The 17,920-nt window shown below is 46.9% G+C and overlaps 3 protein-coding genes across 3 annotated transcripts; 2 read left to right on the top strand and 1 right to left on the bottom strand.

Annotated features, from left to right (window-relative positions):
- The first annotated feature begins 3,413 nt into the window (after positions 1-3,413).
- LOC101752768 (E3 ubiquitin-protein ligase UPL5) lies at positions 3,414-8,862 on the top strand. Its single transcript, XM_004957105.3, has 3 exons — positions 3,414-5,400; positions 6,138-6,721; positions 8,303-8,862. Exons 1-3 carry the CDS (start codon positions 3,621-3,623, stop codon positions 8,564-8,566), a joined length of 2,628 nt encoding a protein of 875 aa, XP_004957162.1. The 5' UTR covers positions 3,414-3,620; the 3' UTR covers positions 8,567-8,862.
- Positions 8,863-9,906: 1,044 nt separating this feature from the next.
- On the bottom strand, positions 9,907-11,124 carry LOC101753176 (fibrous sheath CABYR-binding protein). Its single transcript, XM_004957106.3, has 2 exons — positions 10,956-11,124; positions 9,907-10,731 (listed from the first exon to the last, which is right to left on the bottom strand). Exons 1-2 carry the CDS (start codon positions 10,968-10,970, stop codon positions 10,312-10,314), a joined length of 435 nt encoding a protein of 144 aa, XP_004957163.1. The 5' UTR covers positions 10,971-11,124; the 3' UTR covers positions 9,907-10,311.
- A 5,133-nt stretch (positions 11,125-16,257) lies between these two features.
- Positions 16,258-17,728, top strand: LOC101786912 (jmjC domain-containing protein 7). Its single transcript, XM_004957104.4, has one exon. The coding sequence runs from the start codon at positions 16,381-16,383 to the stop codon at positions 17,479-17,481; it is 1,101 nt and encodes a 366-aa protein (XP_004957161.1). The 5' UTR covers positions 16,258-16,380; the 3' UTR covers positions 17,482-17,728.
- Positions 17,729-17,920: the final 192 nt, after the last annotated feature.

Genomic DNA, 17,920 nt, shown 5'->3' with positions numbered 1-17,920 from the left:
GAGCTGGTCCTTGCCATATCTTCATAAACTTAGCCTCTAAGTAATTTCGGAGGATTGCTTACCAAAGATGGGCACAGGGGGCGCCAGAGGGTGCCAGCCGATCGGCCTGGACTCCTCTAGGCCGATCAGCCTACCCCCTTCCTGGGCCCTTTGATCTTCATCTTTGTTTGGCTTGATGCTCATTCAGTGTTTTATCCAAAAATATGCTTTTAGGCTCAATTTCCTACAAAAACACAACATCCTCCAAAATATGTTGCATATGTGAAAATAACCGGTTTATTAGGTGTGATCAATAGTTTATATATTAAATTCATGTAATTATTGAAGATAAATAGGGGGTAAAAGTGTGTCAATAACGAGCGTCAACACTTTGTAGCGTTCTAACCATGCTGTTCCATGGAGCATTTAAATTTTAAAAGATTGCAACCTATGACGGATTGAAAACCTCTATAAGAATATTTATTGGATTAAAATTATGGTATTTCAGTTATTCAGTACCATCGATATATTTGAAAACTAGGTAAATTCCAAAACATAGCACCACAATTTACCATAATTTGCCTCTTGCCCGAAGTGCATTATGATCTAAAAACTGAACTTTGCTTAAAGGGTGCATGCAATTGAAGGCCCTGCCTCTAGCAGACGGAATAGGAAAGCATACAGATAACACAAACATATAGCTAAGCAAAATCACCTGAACTAGAACAGTGTGGAGTTTGCCAACTTAGCTCCACTTCAATGTAAATGATAAATAATCCAATCCACTCTTCCACCAAGGTCATTCACTGATACCGCTGCTACTCCAGAAACAGCAACCGACTATAGAAGCAAAAGCCATATTCGGTAACCACAACGTACAATTTGGAACACTGGGCATTTGGGCAATGCATACATTTTCAAGAAAGAAAAAAGAATGTAGAGATTGGGTTGCCCCTATGAATGAATTCACTACTAGTGTCTTGATGTTGTATATTGAGATGGACATGTTCTACCATAAGAAATTCATTTATGTGATATGTAAATACCCCATTCATTCTAAAATATAAGGTATATCGAGTTATCAAGCTTATAGACAAAATATTAACATCTACCACACTAAAGAAGTAGATTATAAAAATACAGTCCATAATTGGATTTAATTATGCTCATTTGATATCTTAAATTATTATTTTTACAAATTTGGTCAAATATACAATAATTTAACTTAAAAACTCAAAATCCCTTATATTTCAAGATGGAGGAAGTATTCCTTACATAAGTATATCATATATGATCTTTGTTCCAAAACAAATGCAATTTCGAAGTACATGCACAGATAAACTTTTTGAAACATTACCCTTTTGCACATAAATTATTTGGGTTTATAAAATTGTTATTACTCCCTCAAAATATAAATAAGTGTCATTTCTCAAATTTAGACGCTCTACAAAATATAGCTTTGACACATAACAAAAGTGTACTTTTACAAAACTACACTGTGGGACAAATCTAATCATGTTGTTTCCAAATATCCAACTCAAAATGTAAAATCTAATATGTAACATGTACCCTCTCCCTCTCAGGAAAAATATGCAAACAACTTTTGGAATTGGCCGACTTAATAGTTAAGATAACACCAAATTATCACTTAGCTAACCTTTGTCAATATACGTACTTCAACTCTGATGCCATTTTTTTACCATCAAATTACAGAGTACAATTTTGGCCATCAAACTCAAACCCAGATATCTCTGACCAACAAACTATGGAAATCGGACAAATTTAACCATTTTACAAGTTTAAAGGTGGTTTTGCCTTTATATATTTTTTCTAAAAATAATAAAATCTATTTCAATCTCTAAATGTTCGTAATTAATTTATTTAAATCAGAAAATATAAAACCAATATCAAATGAAAATATAACATATCTGTCTGGTGCTCTATTTATTAGAGATATTTGGATCTTATTTGTTCCTTTCACTAGCGTTTAATTGTTCATAGTTGCCTCCATTATTTATTTAGATTATCTTGTGTGCTATATTAGACAAGGAGATAGATGAATACATGGAAGATCTTGAAGGCGACACGTATTCACAGATGGCTTACTCCACGTCTCCACCACATATAAGCTGCGCCACCAAAGATGTTAGTTGGCCAAACTTCAGCAATTGGGCAGGAAAATGAACCACAGCATAGGCACGGGTGCCAAAGCAATTTTCCATATGATTCCCTACTGGGCACAAAATATAATAAAATCATGATTTTTGACAATACCGTCACTGGATCACTATTTTTTTTGTTTCATGTTATAAGTTCAAATATTATAAATTTTGTTTCAAATATATCTGTCTATTAATGAGAACAAAAGTATATGTCTTGCAATGTTTCCATCTCTAACTACAGGAGTGTACGTGTCATGATCTAGATACATCATAAATGCAAATCAAGTCAACAATTAATTCCCATTTTAAGTGTGAAACGAAAGAGGGCACGGGATCATGAGGTCACGCCGCATCACGGATTACCTATGCAATGTAGCTTCCATGAAGGTTGTGTAAGAAATTGGCAAAAATATTTTCTAAGATGGAAGAATATATACAAATGTTACAATCTACTCCTAGAAGTTAAAACAAGTCTTTGGATTGGAGAGGAAATCTCGTACAAAAAGACATAAATACAATATTTTCTAAAAGGATAGAATCGTACAAATTAAACAAACAATTTTCTATTCCTCCTAAAGAAATAGGAAGGAATGCCAAAAGTCAAAGGGCAGCATACATACCCTAAGTATAAAAAGTCTAAACCGAGCCGATGTGCTGAGCCAGGCCCCACAACCATTTAGGGCTAGGCGCGCGATGTTGGAAAAAAACATACCACTCCAAACTTAGCCAAAATAATTAAAATATTCATTTTTTATTAATAATTGATGGGCGTCTTAGCCTGACATGGAGTTGAATTTTAGGCCGAAAGAAGTTGAGCTTTTCCTTAGTCCAACTCAAGCCCAGCCCAGCCCACATTATGCAGTCTAATACACAACAACCCAATTTATGGTCTCTGAGCAAATAAAGGAAACTGCAAACAAATCAGAAAAAATCTAAATAGTTATATGCCGAGTTAATATTTTTGGTAAACCTAGCGGCATGTCATGAACTTTGTATGAGTTGGCACGAAAAACATAATCTCTAAAGATATACAAGGGATGGAACTGCTAAGAAACAGCTTGCAAAAAATCGATGCACTAAAATCTCATAACCTAGTAGATAGAATGCAATCACAACGAGGAGTTCTCGAATTCACACGCAGTGGCGTGAGAGGTGAGAACGCACGGCAACCCCACAGCAAGCAACGCGAAAAATCAAGGAGACCCCTCAAAAGCCATTCCAGGGGCAGGAGAGCCGAAAGGAAAGGGGAACCTAAACAAAACGCCAAAGCGTGATCAACCGAGAGGGAGAGGAAGGAGGAAGAAAAGGGCAGGCCCAAACAAACTGCTCTGCTCCGTCGTCTCTCACTCCCCACCCCCCACCTCCTCCTGCTGCCTCCTCCCCCAAATTCCGGTCCTCCTAAACCCCCCGCCCCCACCTCCGCCTCTCCGCCGCGGCCGCAATTTCCCCCTCCCCGACCCCGATGAATCCGATCTAAGCATGTCCGCCGCGCTAGCCTGCCTCCGCCGCAACCCCAAGCGCCGCCGCGACGCGCCCGATCATGCGCTCCCCCCGTCATCCAAGCAGCCGCTGATGGCCCACGCCGGCGCCGACGCCGCCGAGTCGTCCTCGTCGGCCTCCGCCTCCGCTTCGGGGGCCGATGGCGCCTCCGCGGCGGCGGCCGCCGCCGCCGCCTCGCCGCCCCCCGCGTGGCCGCGGGAGGCGCACTTCTTCGTGCGCGCCACCGACTCCAGGACCATCGCGATGCACGCGGGGTGGGACGACACCGTCGGCGCCGTGCTCGACCACCTCGGCGCCTGCGGGTACGGCCGCGATTTGCGGCTCCTCTATGCGGGGCGGCAGCTCGCCCCGGAGGCCACCCTCGCCGAGCTCGGCCTCCCGCAGGACTCCACGCTGCACCTCGCGGCCCGACTCCGATCCACCCAGCACCCGCACGCGTGGCAGCTCGCCGCGCACATCGCCGCCACCGCCGGCGGCGCCGAGTCTGGGGCCGCCTGCGTCCCCGCCGCCGCCTTCTCCCTCGACGAGCTCGTCAAGGAGTTCATCCTCCGCGCCCACCGCGCCAACCTGGGCCTTTCCCGCCACGATCGCGGGTCTCCAGGCGAAGACCGGGCCACGGCGGACCACGCCGCCGAGTACCTCGACATCTTCCTCCAGGCGGGAGCCGCCTTATCATTGGTTCGCCTCTACCTCTCAAAGTCCCCCTTTCGCTCTTACGCTGAGCGTGCAATCAAATGCTTTATCGCCACGGACCCTTCGTCCTTACCGATGGACGTGCTGGTCTTGACTGCGCCGGTGCTGCTTGAATTCTGCCGCTTGCTTTCCTTGGCTGCGGGCAGGAGGGAATCACTCTATAGATTATGCCGGCGTTCACTTGCATCAGTGTTATCCAATCGTCCCAGGCTGCCCCCGTCCATGAACTCGTCAACCAGGTTGATCGAGCAAATCCTGCCATTTGCCCGTGAAGCAGTGGATTTGGTCCTCGAGGGACTCGCATCCGAGCCCATGGTGGTCTCGCCCATTGATCTTGATGAATTCTCAAACTTCTTTAAAGTGATGTGCCAGCAGGCACGTCTTTGGATATCCGGTGAGGGGCCAATGCCCAGGAATCTGTACAGCAGGGAGTCTGAGCATGGTAACACATGGATATGGAGGTTCCACAACATGTCGATGGACATGTTGAAAAGGTTGGATGAGTGCTTGAAGAAGTTGGAGATGGACCTATCATTGTCATCAGAGAGCACCGGGGTCATGGAAAGTCAAACCGTATGGGCCGCTCGATCATTCATCCTGGTTGTGTTGACTGAACTCGATTTCATCTCAGCGATTTATGAGGATGTGGGGCACACCCTACAGCTTGTGTTGATGGCACATAGGGCGCCGCTCAATGCACTTGTCCGCTGTTCCAAGAGAAATGAGCATCTCCATTGGCTTGCGAAGCATAAGAATCTCCTCTGCTTTGAGGCCAGAAGGAATTTAGTCTTCATGATGCTCCCTGAAGGAAAGGATGATTTTGGGGAGCTGCATGAGATGTTGATTGATCGGTCACATTTACTTGATGAATCCTTTAATTACATCGCACAGGCGAAACACAATGAGCTTCGAGGTGGGCTGTTTATGGAGTTTAAGAATGAGGAAGCTACAGGTCCTGGGGTTCTGAGAGAATGGTTTTGTTTGGTGTGCCAAGCTCTTTTCAGTCCGAAGCAAGTTCTCTTCTCGCCTTGTCCTGAGGATAAACGAAGGTTCTACTTGAATGAAAGTAAGTTTCCTGGGTACTATCTTACCACTTCACATATAGTTCTATTGGTGTGGCACTACAGCCAAGCCACTTCAAACCTGTAGGGCCTAATATATTCTGTTATGTTGGGGATCAAATCTGCAGTGTGATTTTCATGTATCCAATCTAAATATTTGAAAACATAATGATAGTCCAATTTTCAAAAATTTGGATGCATGTATTTCCCAAAGGACATGTATATGGAGAGTACCACAGCAGTCTGTTAAAACCTTATCCTTCCCAACTTTGCTGGGTTGCTTAGTTGCATACGTCGTGCACATTTTGGCTATTACAATCACATAAAAAGAAAAGGTACCTACTTTAAAATGTGATTTTGGACTTACATGTATCCTGTTTAGTTCAGCTTATCAATCCTGAAAGCTGCCTTATGTGATAAGCCCATGCTTGACCAAAGAAGTATTATACCATTTGATGCAGTCAGTAGTAAATTGTGATGTTATTGCCATTATACAGTATGAGCCCTTGTAGCTGCCATGGTTATGTTCATGAAATGAGAAGATTATGATTCAGTTTGTATGTTGACAGTCCGCCTATGAAGAAAACCATCTCCTACTTATTATAGTTATTGTTCCACCTTTGACTTTATTTGTTTTCTATTTAATGTTTTCTTATTTATCCATTATATTTTGGACAACTGGTGTCCACAATGATTTTGTCGCGATGTCCTCTAACCTTTGACAGTTATCTGCACATTGCAGCATCTGCTGTGGATCCATTGCATCTGAAGTACTTCACTTTTGCGGGACGAATAATCGGATTAGCCTTGATGCATAAGGTGCAAGTTGGAATTGTGCTAGACCGTACCCTGTTCTTGCATCTTGCTGGGAGAAGTATTACACTAGAAGATATTTCGGTGGCAGATCCTGTCAAATATGCAAGCTGTAAAAGGATTCTGGAGATGAATGCTGCTGAAATTGATGATCTATACCTAACATTTTCCCGAGGAGCTCATGAATTAGGTACTCGAGAGATTATTGACCTTTGCCCAGGAGGGCAGGATATCAGTGTGAATATCAGAAACAGAGAGCAATACATTGATCTTCTTATTAAGAATACGTTTGTGGACTCTATTTCAGCTCAGCTGACCCATTTCACCCAAGGATTTACTGACATACTAGTTAATCCTGAGCGTCGTAAAGACTTTTTTGAGTGCTTAGATCTGGAAGACTTAGACCGACTGCTAGGGGGAAGCAATGACACAATAAATCTGCAAGATTGGAAATCACATACTCAATATAATGGCTACAAAGAAAAGGATCGCCTGATTACTTGGTTCTGGAAGGTACACTGCATTGTTTTGTATAAATGCATTCTATCATGAATTATGAGTTTGTTGTGCTGCCTTATATTTTGACCATCTTCTCGTGTGTTCATTTTTTCATGCAAACATGCCATTTCTCAGTAAACTCTGTTAGATTTTGCGGGAACACAAAAATACCAATCATTGCTGCAGACCAATCAGGTCAGTGCATGTGGTACATGTACAAGTGTTATGAGACACAAACCTAATATAAATGTATGCGATGACAGCATCATTCACTTATGAGGCGTAGTTCTGTTTTTTTAAGACATGATATTATATACATTCCTGTCCCAGTAAAAATGGCTAATCATGCGCTATCCCTGCAGAAAGTAACGTTTTTCAAAGTATGGTATCTTTTTTCTTGATATGCTCTTCAAGTGTCCCTTTTATTTTGGCCTCCATCATGTCGTCATAGCAGTTCATGAATTTAGTTTGCTATCATATATGGTACAGGCGTACTGTGTTTGAACTGGCTTTTTTTTTTGTCTTGGTTGTCTTGGTTGATCGCAACCCGGGCAGATTCTGAACCTGTGAAGTTGTAGGGTGCAAATTGAGCCAAAACATTATGTGTATGTGTTGTGTCTGTGGCATGTTTAAACCATGAGGTTGAACTTTATGGTGTGTTTAGTTGATCCCATAATGAGATGCACTCGTTGGCCAGGCCTACTGTTCAAGGACTTCGGTTTCATTGCCCTTGAAATTTGTAGTTACCACATCACTGTGATGAAATCCTTTACTATTTTAGTTTTAACTGTTGCTTCGTCCAGAAATTTTGAGTTAGATGATTGACATCTGCCCAGCAACATCATCCTTTATCCCATTCATCTCTTAATCTTATCAATGCAAGCTACTAATTGAAACTAAGGCTATTAGCTTGATCCTTGGTGCTACGCTACATCAAACTGTCAATTGATGACATTGTATGTTGGATTCACCAACAAGCAGGTTAATCATTGCTATGCGGGTAGTGTTTTTTTTTCTTCCCTTTTTTTATGAGAATACACGAGGAAAATGTGTATGTAATTTTAAGGAGAGTGCCATAGTGGGTATATACCCAAGACCTCAACCACTAGAACCTTGCACTCAACCATTGGTCCACATGGCTGCGTATGTTTTAGTATCAATATGACACGATTGCACCATCTTTCTACTTTTTTGGCGGCTCTGATGCAAATAAGCAAATCAATGTTCTTATTTCTTTTTGTAAACTTCAGTTTCATCATACAATTCTTGTTGATGCTTGTGTAAGTGAGATGAGAACAACAAAACAACTTTTCTTATGTTGTTGCGGATGCATCTTTGTTGGAGCTTCATCAACAGGAGCCAGGATCTGGTTCTGTTGCTGGTATCGACCATTATTTATATAGTGACTTGTGTTAAAACTGCCTGCTTTGACATTGTTTGAAACACGGCTAATTGTCCCTCATTACCTTGCATGCATATCTGTCAAGACATTCATATTTTTTTTACCCCAAAATTCATCTTTCTTATAGAGCAAACGCATTATGTATTACCAATCGGTTTCTTGCATCCTTGGATACTTATTTGTTCATACTGCAGGCGGTCGAGCGCATGCCAATCGAGCAACAGAGGCAGCTCCTTTTCTTCTGGACTTCAGTAAAGTACTTGCCATCAGAAGGCTTTGGTGGGCTGAGCTCCAAACTGTACATATACAAGACATCGGACTCACCTGACCGTCTCCCATCGTCTCAGACCTGCTTCTACCGCCTCTGCCTCCCTCCTTATACATCCTCGAAAATGGTGGAAAACCAGCTGCAGAAGATCACACAAGAACATGTGAGCTGCAGCTTCGGTACATGGTAGTTGCTGCCATTCTTGAGTGGGAAGCGGTATATTTTGTACATATCGTAGGCTAGTGTCATCCTGTTATCTCATTGAATCTGATCCTATAAGCTTGAAGGTAATAGGTCTTATTTTGTTTCTTTTTTTTCTTTTTTTTGTATGTACCGTGAGTTAGTGTTCTGAGACACTTAACCTAATGTAGAGGAATTGGTAGAAAGCAGGTTCCTTATTTCCAAAGAGGTGTGCGATGCGCCGATGCTTTGATGTGCATGTAGCTGCATTGTGCTGACGATTGAGCAGCTCCGGCAACCATTGAACTCGTGCGGGTTATTCTGGTTGATCCGTTACCGGACAAAAGCATGGAGTTGTCTTGTGTTTGGAAGGGAGTTAACTTATGTAATGCTCTCATGCTCTGTTCAGCTCGTATGGGCAACACCCGTAAATCCACTTTTCCCCTGATTTTATGAAACTGGCAAACTTTGGTCAGGCCTCTTATAGCAGTAGCTTGCCAGTTTTCAGTTAAGCGTGGCTGCGTGGGCAGAGGTTCTCTGAGAAATGGCCTGGCATCGGGTTCTCGAGGCTTGGACCAGCCTGGGCGCTTGGCATCTGAAATTCTGAATCACAGCCATTCTTTGGTTCTGAATCACAACCGTCTTTTCGCGGTATCTGAAACTCTGGCCACAAACCTGTACTGCATCTGATCAGCGGTCACAGCTATATGCATGTTCGTTGTAACACCAGTGAATCGGGTACCTTTGCGCTCCGTTATGTTTTGCGTGCCCCATAGAAGCTCGGAGTCAGCCTGTCAGGCGCCGGCAACGCATCCTGCGACTGCGAGAGCCCGGTGCGGCTGATGAAGGCGGAAGGGCATCGGCAAAACAGGCTCACTGATGGGGGATGCTCACTCACATGCGCGACCCTTCCCCTTCAGGGCCTCAGGGGGATGCACGTACGGGTCGAGTTCGACGACCACACGGCATGTCGGCATGATGCCGTGGCCGAATGTTTTTGTAGGCCCGTGCTGCAGCTAGGTTGGATTCGCAACCCGAGCCTACCAAACTGGAGTCAGGATGCTGTTGGCTCTGGTTGCGTGGGGCAGCATCTGGGAAGATCCCTTCCCGTCCAGGCCACTCGTACTGGCCCCGGCATCGCAACTCTGAAGTTCGGAGCTGACCCGTCCTCGTTCTGAGCCCTGAAGATCTCTCTGACCTTATGGCGGCATGGCGCGGTTGGCGATTCCAGGCAATTGCTGCGGCACTTCTCATCTTCCACGAAAGCTTTGCGGATTTGCCGACGAACGATTAGCTCTATACCTCTATCAAGATCATCATACTCATATCACACAATGCAGCTTAAAAAAGTAACCAACAACGATAGCGCAAACGTGGTTGATAATTAACTTGACACGACACCCCATACATGACAGGTAATACGAACCAACAGCACACAAAGACACAAGCTGCAGCGGCAGGGCATGGGGGCGCCGGGCCGCTGACACCGGGCCCCACCACCCGCGACACACTTTTATTTTAGCCCACGTCACTCCACTCCACTCCACTCCTCGCAGCCCCGCAGCAGCACACGACAGCTAGCCCACACGGCAGCAGCTTACTACTGCTAGCTACGACTACGCCACACACGCGCGCACACACCGGTAAAAACCGTAGCGTACTGAACGGCGAGCCCGTGCCGTGTACGCGCGCACGCGGCTGCCGTATGCCACGCCGAGCCGTGATCCACCGTGGGCGCCGTCGCGCACGGCCTCATCACTCACTGTCGGCGGCCTTCGCGTCCTCCTCGGCGGCCGGCTCGGCCGCCGCGGGCTCCGCCTCAGCGGGTGCCGCCTCAGTGGCCGGTGCCTCCTCGGCAGCAGGAGCGGCGGCCTCTGGCTCCGGCTCGGTGGCGGGCGCCGCCTCCTCCTTCACCTCCTCGGCGGCCGCCGGCTCCGCCTCCTTGGGCGCCTCGGCGACCGGCTCCGGCTCGGCAGCAGCGGCTGGCTCGGCCTCCTTGGGCGCCTCCGCTTCCGGCTCGGCCTCCTTGTTCTCGGTCTCGGCCACGGCGGGGGCAGTCTCCTCCGCCGGCGCGGGGGTCTCCTCCTTGGGAGCCTCCTCGGCCGCGGCGGCCGCCGCCGGCGGGGTCTCCACCGCGGGCGCCTCCTCGGTCACGACGGCGGTCGGGGTCTGGACCTGCACGTGTCACGACGCGTGCAAATTAAACAACATGTTAGAAGCACAGTTGATCTCGCTTTACTAGGATCGATCGAGCTCATCATCAAGATGGCGATCGATCGATGGAATCACAAAGCATGCATTCACAAGCATTCGGATCATAAGATATTCGAACGATCGAGGCGATCCGTGCATATGAAGAATCACACAGATGATGGTGATCGACTGATCGAGCGAGTTACCTCAGCAGTGGCCATTGGTGACGAGCAGAAGGTTGGTGACTACAAGAAGAGTGGTGGCTACTTGGCTAGCTAGAGCAAGAGCTAAGAGCCTGAGACTGAGCTAGAGCGATCGATCAGAGAATGGGAAGGAGCTTGTGCTTCAGTGCTTGTGTGAAGCAATGCGCTGAGACGGGGGCACTATATATAGAGGCCCGGTGGCGAGGACAAAATGGGGAGAACACAAGGGGTCACCCAGCCGCAATTTTTTTTTAAAAAAAAAGATAATGAAGAGCTGTCGTTCGTATCATGATCGGGAATCTTGAGAGCTGTACAGGCACACACATGAACATGTCGTGCATTGCAACCAAAAGGAGGCGATGCGTCCATGAGCCATGACACATGGAAAGGGTCCAAAAGGGGTGGTGTGCACGGTGTGTCTTGGTTGTTTCGCTCAACAGGCCCGGTGAGATTGTGGGAGAGATCAAGGTGATCACAGATTCACAGGCTCACAGGTCGATCGGTAGATGTGCCAGGAAGGGGCCAAGTGAAATCTGACCAAATCGATCTCGTTGTGGAGGCGAACGTGGCTTCTCCCCGAGACTCTAGTTGTTCGGTCCATATCATCGAATTGGCTTTAAGATTTGTGTTATACTCCCCCATTTCTAGTTTGCAACATCGAATTTAACTTCATTAAATCTACTGTGAAATATATTGGACGTGTTAATCTATTTTTCTGCCCAAGTCATAATTAAAATTTTGACATCGGTTATGATAGTACATAGTACTGCCGTACCATCTCATTGTTGCAATACTCTACACATTTAGAATCTTAAAAGCTGTTTCAGCGACAGATTCATCATCACAAAATAGTCTAGGAACAGAACAGGTGGCCTCACATTTCTCCGTGGCGGCAAGTGCACTGTGTACCCTTTTGAGTTGTAGCCTTCTGCTCATCGCGCGTGCAGGGCTTTGAGGTGCGCATCTCATTGTTGCTGCACGTTCTACGCCATCCTTGGCCTCCGTAGTTTAATTGCCTTCGCCTGGACCGTCTGATCGATCGGCCCTCTCCCCCCAGCCAAATCACGAATCAGCAAGAGAGATTCCGCAGCTTTGATTACGGGAGGAGATCGATTGGTGCTCCGCTCGTACGAGATTGTAGGTGGCAGGAACAGAGGCTTTTGTCGGGTTAGCGTGCAGACAATGCAATTGGAACCAGCGAATGTGCATCTGATGAGGGGACGCTACGACGATGAGCCTACTACGATCGATGTGATTTGGAATTTGGAGTAGATCAAGGCAGGTTGCATCTATAGCTAGCTAGCTAGTAGCTGGTAGGACTTTTCGAGCGGTGGATCCGTGTAGTTTTGTTCGTTTTTGGACAGTGCTGTGTGCGTCAATTGAAAGGGGACGATTAGCTGTTGCAAGATGTTCGCAGATCATAAAGCAACGGTTGCAATGCAATTGACCCACAAACAGAGCTTTGTTTGCTGTGGTAACTAGTCGATGGGATGATAAGAATTAGAATTATTGCATGTCGCATCAAGGATCAGGCTAATCTAATCTCCATGTCACGACGGGGTGCTTGCATCATGAATTCATGATAGTGAACCCAAGATCGTCGGCCATAACTTTTCGATGTTTTTTTTAAGGTCCTCGGTATAACAAAAGTTATAACTTAGGATTTGTTACCTTGTACGACAAATGGTTACTCATCTCAAGTTATAGTTAACGATATTTATTAACTCGTTACCTCTTCAAAGAGCTATCAACTTTCCAGCCAAAATTTAGGCAGGCCATCTCGGCGTCTAGAGTTTGGCAATGCTGAATTCCGGCTCGACGCTCATCATGTGCATCAATTTTGGTAGAAATCAAACCTATTTTTTTAAAAAAAAAGAATCGTTTCACACAGCCTAGTTTCTTCATATTCTCCAGGCTGATCACAAATTAAAAAATATGCAGTCGATAGGACAAAATCAAAAACCAAATCTATTATTGTTTCTCCATCCATTCTTGATAAAGATATACAAAGTGATGACCTCCAACGCCTTTGCCAAACGGACAGTCTCACTTATTTTCTCGCACGGTAACGGACCAAAATCGCAGCCACTGCATAAAAGGAATCAAACCTATTTCTAACCCATATCTTGTTCCGGTTAATCAAGGCAAATGGATCAGCCCCTTTATCAACTTTGGAGCTAGTTCGTCCTGTTGCTTTGGAGATTAGGCCGCATCAGCACCTTTATCAAAAAGCTACTAGCATATAGAAATATTTGAGCCGATTGTACTGCACCGCGGGAGTAGTTGTCCATCGATCGCTTTTTGTCTAGCAAAATAATGGAAAAGGCAAGCAAGGATCTCATCAGCAAGACAGCGAGGTTACACTCGTTTTGTGGTGCACCGCAATGGGGCTGCCTCTGCCTGACACCGCGTTATCTCTTCCGCAAACTGGCGCCGGCATAGCTCATCGCTGCCGAAAGATCAGCAATCACATGGCAGCCAGCTCAAGGCCGGTCCACTACAAAGCTCTAGGTTTAGGCAAGAAAAGAAACGCTTTGATTTCACAAGTGATCCTTCTTGTGTTTCAAACGGCACCTTGATCATATCGTCACCTATATTGGCGGCGGCAGTGGCTTTCTTCTCATGAGATTCTAGCGAGTTCACAAGCGTCACGAAAGCTTTTTGTGCACGTCGTTTTCCCAGCTCTAAGCCCAGCCATTCAGATGTGGAGATGATAGGGAAGATGACGAGAGGATTTCGCCTTTCGGAGAGAGAGCCCACACCGAACATCCAACATGCCCAGTCGGATGGCCTGACCGGCCGGCGACAGATCACAGGGAAAATCGGCGAGGCCGGCTGTCAGTGTGGGCTCGCGTCCATATCCTCTCGGATCTCCGGTGGTAACCAACTTTGTATACGTTCCCTGCTTTTGAGTTTCTGTATCGAATTCAAGTGTTTGCAAATGTTAGCGATGTTTTCCTGTCGATAAAATATACATGAATTAAAGGAAAAGTTCAAAATGCAGTGGAAAATTGAACGCTCACTGGTCTGTGGTCTTCATTGACGACGCATTGCTTTGTGCAAAGTTCATTTGGCTGGAGGCTTCAAAGCGCCACACATGTTGCCATGGAGTTTGCCGGCCGCAGAGACAGAGTGGCATAATTGGAGGCCATGACCCGGAACCCGATGGTGACGTGGCACCAGCGCTATGGGCGGTGGACCGGACCCCACTCGCAGTCCTCTTGAACAGGATTTCCACTCCGTGATGACGTGGGATGCCGCCAAATACGTGTTTCCATGTCATCCTGCGACCACTTGCAATAAAATTCATATGATCGGCGGGAACATCTGGACGTATGAACAGCAAGCCATAATTTGTAAAATGCAAGCCTTGCCGTGTTTGTGTTGCTTTATATCATTAAAAAAATTATCTTAGAGGCTTAATGTAAAAATTTTAACCTGGATTGGCATGATGCTGCATTCCTTCTCCATAACATGATATGTTCAAAACTTGCCGGTGGCTGGTTTATGGCATGAAACACGGGAGCTAGGCAGGAGTTTTACTTCGTTTCAGATTGTTTTTGTAAGACGGGAGGCCAATTCAGCAGCACATTGCTGTACGAAGAAGGTCTCGCCGTTTGATCGAGTCTGTACCTAGTCACTTCCCAAACTGGCTCAAGGAGGTGGCAAACCGAGATTGTAATCCTGCAAATGAATAAATGAAGCTCTCGAGTTTTGCCCTAAAAAAAAACTTGCCAGTGGCCATACTAACATAAGAACATGCATGTGGTCTCCTTGGATCTGTAATCAGGTACACATGTTGCTCCTTGCAATATTCTCCAAATGTACTATTTCTTTTCAAATAAAGAGATACGGACGAAAAAAAAGAATTTGTCCTCAACAGAGGTAAATGAGTGTGAATGTATGTTGTTATTACCATTTTACTTTTTTTATAAACATCAACCTGTTGTTTGAAATGCAAATTGATTACTCCAGAGCTACTACTTCGACAACGAGACATCATCAAACCTTTGACTAATTGCATTTATTCTAGTTAGATCTGCCAAAGTATAGATTCAATCGTCTGTCTTCATCTTTCAGCTTAAAGTTTTGGGTGTAACCGAATAACTAATCAGTGCATGTAGTTTAATAATCTCATTATTTTTACTGTTCACAAAATTCTTTTTGACAAGGAATCTACGATATCATCATTTCATGAAGACCAATGGAGGTAGTACCTAGTCCTGTAAATGTACCGATCCTTATCATCAAGGACCATGAACAAATGCTGCACCGACACAGCGGCCATTGCAGGCGCAATGTAGTAACCACTTTGCTTGCGACTGGACGTGCCTGATGAGCTCACCGAGAGTCTGAGAGCAAGTCACGCCCATGCCCATCAGGCCATAACCAATCAGAGATTCCCGTACCCTCCTGCAAACAAATGGACGAAACAAAAACACTATAGTTTTCCGGTGCCTGATAAGAGGGCATCGTACTATGCAGTTCCGCAAAAAAAAAAAAAGAAAAAAAAGAAAAAAAAAAGAGGGCATCTCGATCGATCAACTGCCATGGGCGCGACGTTCGGTGGAGTACCGATCGACAACGCATTTTCAGGATAAGGAGTTTTATTATTCCGGACGTGTCGAATTTGTCGATCAGACGGAAGTTCTTGTTGGCTCATGATGGAGATTGGAGCTACATGTTTTACCTAGCTAGCCATTGCATTGGGTTATTGTTTGTAACAGGTCAATGAGGGGGATGATATCGAAGCATGCAGTGTGAGGGAATGCTTCCTTCCATGCCCGTAGCAGTTGGAAGTCAAAGGTTTAGTAATAGGACTCGCATGGCGCAGTTGACATATTTGGCCAGAGAGAAATGTAGTTTGTAGAGTGCTGTTCAAGTTGGCATGTAAAAGATAGTTTCAGTGACTTCATACTTACTTGCCTCTGTCCTTACCCACATGATCTTAGTTCTCAACTTGCAATGCGAAATATACTTCTTGAGTAATTGATATGTTTATTATTCACACTCAATGAAAACTAAATAAGGTATTCTGATTCCTCCAAATAAAGGGTGTTCAGATAGTTCATGCAAAGCATCCGCACATTCAGTTGAAGAAGCCTTTGTTCTTTTCAAACAACCGATGGATCCCCAATTTTGCACTCATGGGCTTCATTGTGGAGTTTCTTGAAGTTGCTGAGTAGAAGGCCCAAATAGCAATGAACGCAATCTCTTTTCCGCCCAAAAAAGCCCATAAAGTTTAAGCCCATTGACATGCTCGAACAAACATTTCCGTCCAGCCCACCAGTTACGCCTTCCTCTTGAACCACTGCGCGTGCCACCGCGCCGCTGCCGCCGCCGCCGCCGCCAGAACTCGCAAAACCATCGAGTAGCCAGAGCAGAAGCCGCCGCGGCGCCCGTGCCAGGCGGGCGCCGCAACGACCCAATGGAGCGCGCGGTGAGAGAGCTGTGGGCGGAATCCCGGGACCTTCTCGGCCTCGGCTCCCCATCCCCTGACGACACCGCCGCCAAAGCCTCCGCCGTGCCGCGCGCGGACCTGCCCCCGACGCCGCTCGCCTTCCTCCGCGACCACGTCTCCCCGGGCCGCCCGCTCATCGTCTCCGCCGCGGCCACCCGCCACTGGCCCGCCGCGTCGCTCTGGCCCACCGCCTCCTACCTCACCGACGCGCTCCGCTCCACCACCGTCTCCCTCCACCTCACCCCCGACGGCCGCGCCGACGCGCTCGCCCCGCACCCGGGGCGCCACGAGTCCTCCTCCAAGTGCTTCGCGTCCGCGCACGTCCGCCGCGTCGACTTCCCCGCCGCGGTCCGGCTCATCAGAGGATCCGACCCGGCCGCCGGCCTGGTCGCGTACGCGCAGCAGCAGGACGACTGCCTCCGGGGGGAGTACGCGGCGGTGGCCGGCGACGTGGACGCGCACGTGCCCTGGGCCAGCGAGGCGCTCGGCTGCCTCCCCGAGGCCGTCAACCTCTGGATCGGCAACGCCCACTCCGTCACCTCCTTCCACAAGGACCACTACGACAACATCTACGCCGTCGTCTCCGGCGAGAAGCACTTCCTGCTGCTGCCCCCCACCGAGCACCACCGCCTCTACGTGCGCGACTACCCCGCCGCCCACTACGTCGCCGAGGAGAAGGACGCAGGAGGGGAGCATCAGATGAGGCTTAAGCTGGAGCTGGACGAGCCCGAGAGGATCGTGCCGTGGAGCAGCGTAGACCCGTGCCCGGCGTCGCCGGAGGAGTTGGACGCTCAGGCGTCGTCGTTCCCTCTCTACTCCGACGGGCCGGCGCCGATTCGGTGCACGGTCCGCGCCGGCGAGATGCTCTACCTGCCAAGCATGTGGTTCCACCATGTCAGCCAGAGCCCAGGGCCGAACGGGCTCACCATTGCTGTGAACTACTGGTACGACATGCATTTTGACATCAAGTATGCCTACTTCAACTTCTTGAGGTCAATGGAGATCGATGGTTGTTCATCAGGCAAGTCTGGTTTTTTGGAAGGTGATCTTGAGGAAAAGAATGATTGAGGGTGACCTATTCTGATTACATCTGATTTCCTCCTGCCTTTGTCTGACAGAGCAACAGCTCTGCAAGCTTTAGGAGTAGTTGCCAGACACATGGAAACTGATTAACCGGCTTTGTATGTCTGTACAACATTTGCAGTCGTCAATTGGCCTATCAGGCTCGATACAGTTGCAACTAGAACATTTGATTTAGTGGCGGCAAAGTTTGGCTGCATTCACAAAAGAGAAGATGAACTTCGCATTGTGTCCATGCGTTTCTCTCTTGTTCCTGCTTGTATTCTGTGGGTCTTAAGAGTGATAATTTGTGCAACCATGCATCATGTAAAACTACTAGAGGGGTTAGGGATGGATTGTTTTTTGCAGAAAGGTAAACTACTGCGTGGCTACATGTAGATAAATAACATCATGCGTGAGGGTGAGACGGTAGCTGTGCAGGCAGGAT

Source organism: Setaria italica, chromosome II (genome assembly GCF_000263155.2).
Source record: "Setaria italica strain Yugu1 chromosome II, Setaria_italica_v2.0, whole genome shotgun sequence".
Taxonomy (NCBI): Eukaryota; Viridiplantae; Streptophyta; class Magnoliopsida; order Poales; family Poaceae; genus Setaria; species Setaria italica.
Note: the sequence above shows the minus strand (reverse complement) of the source record. Positions and strands in the feature narration are given on the sequence as shown.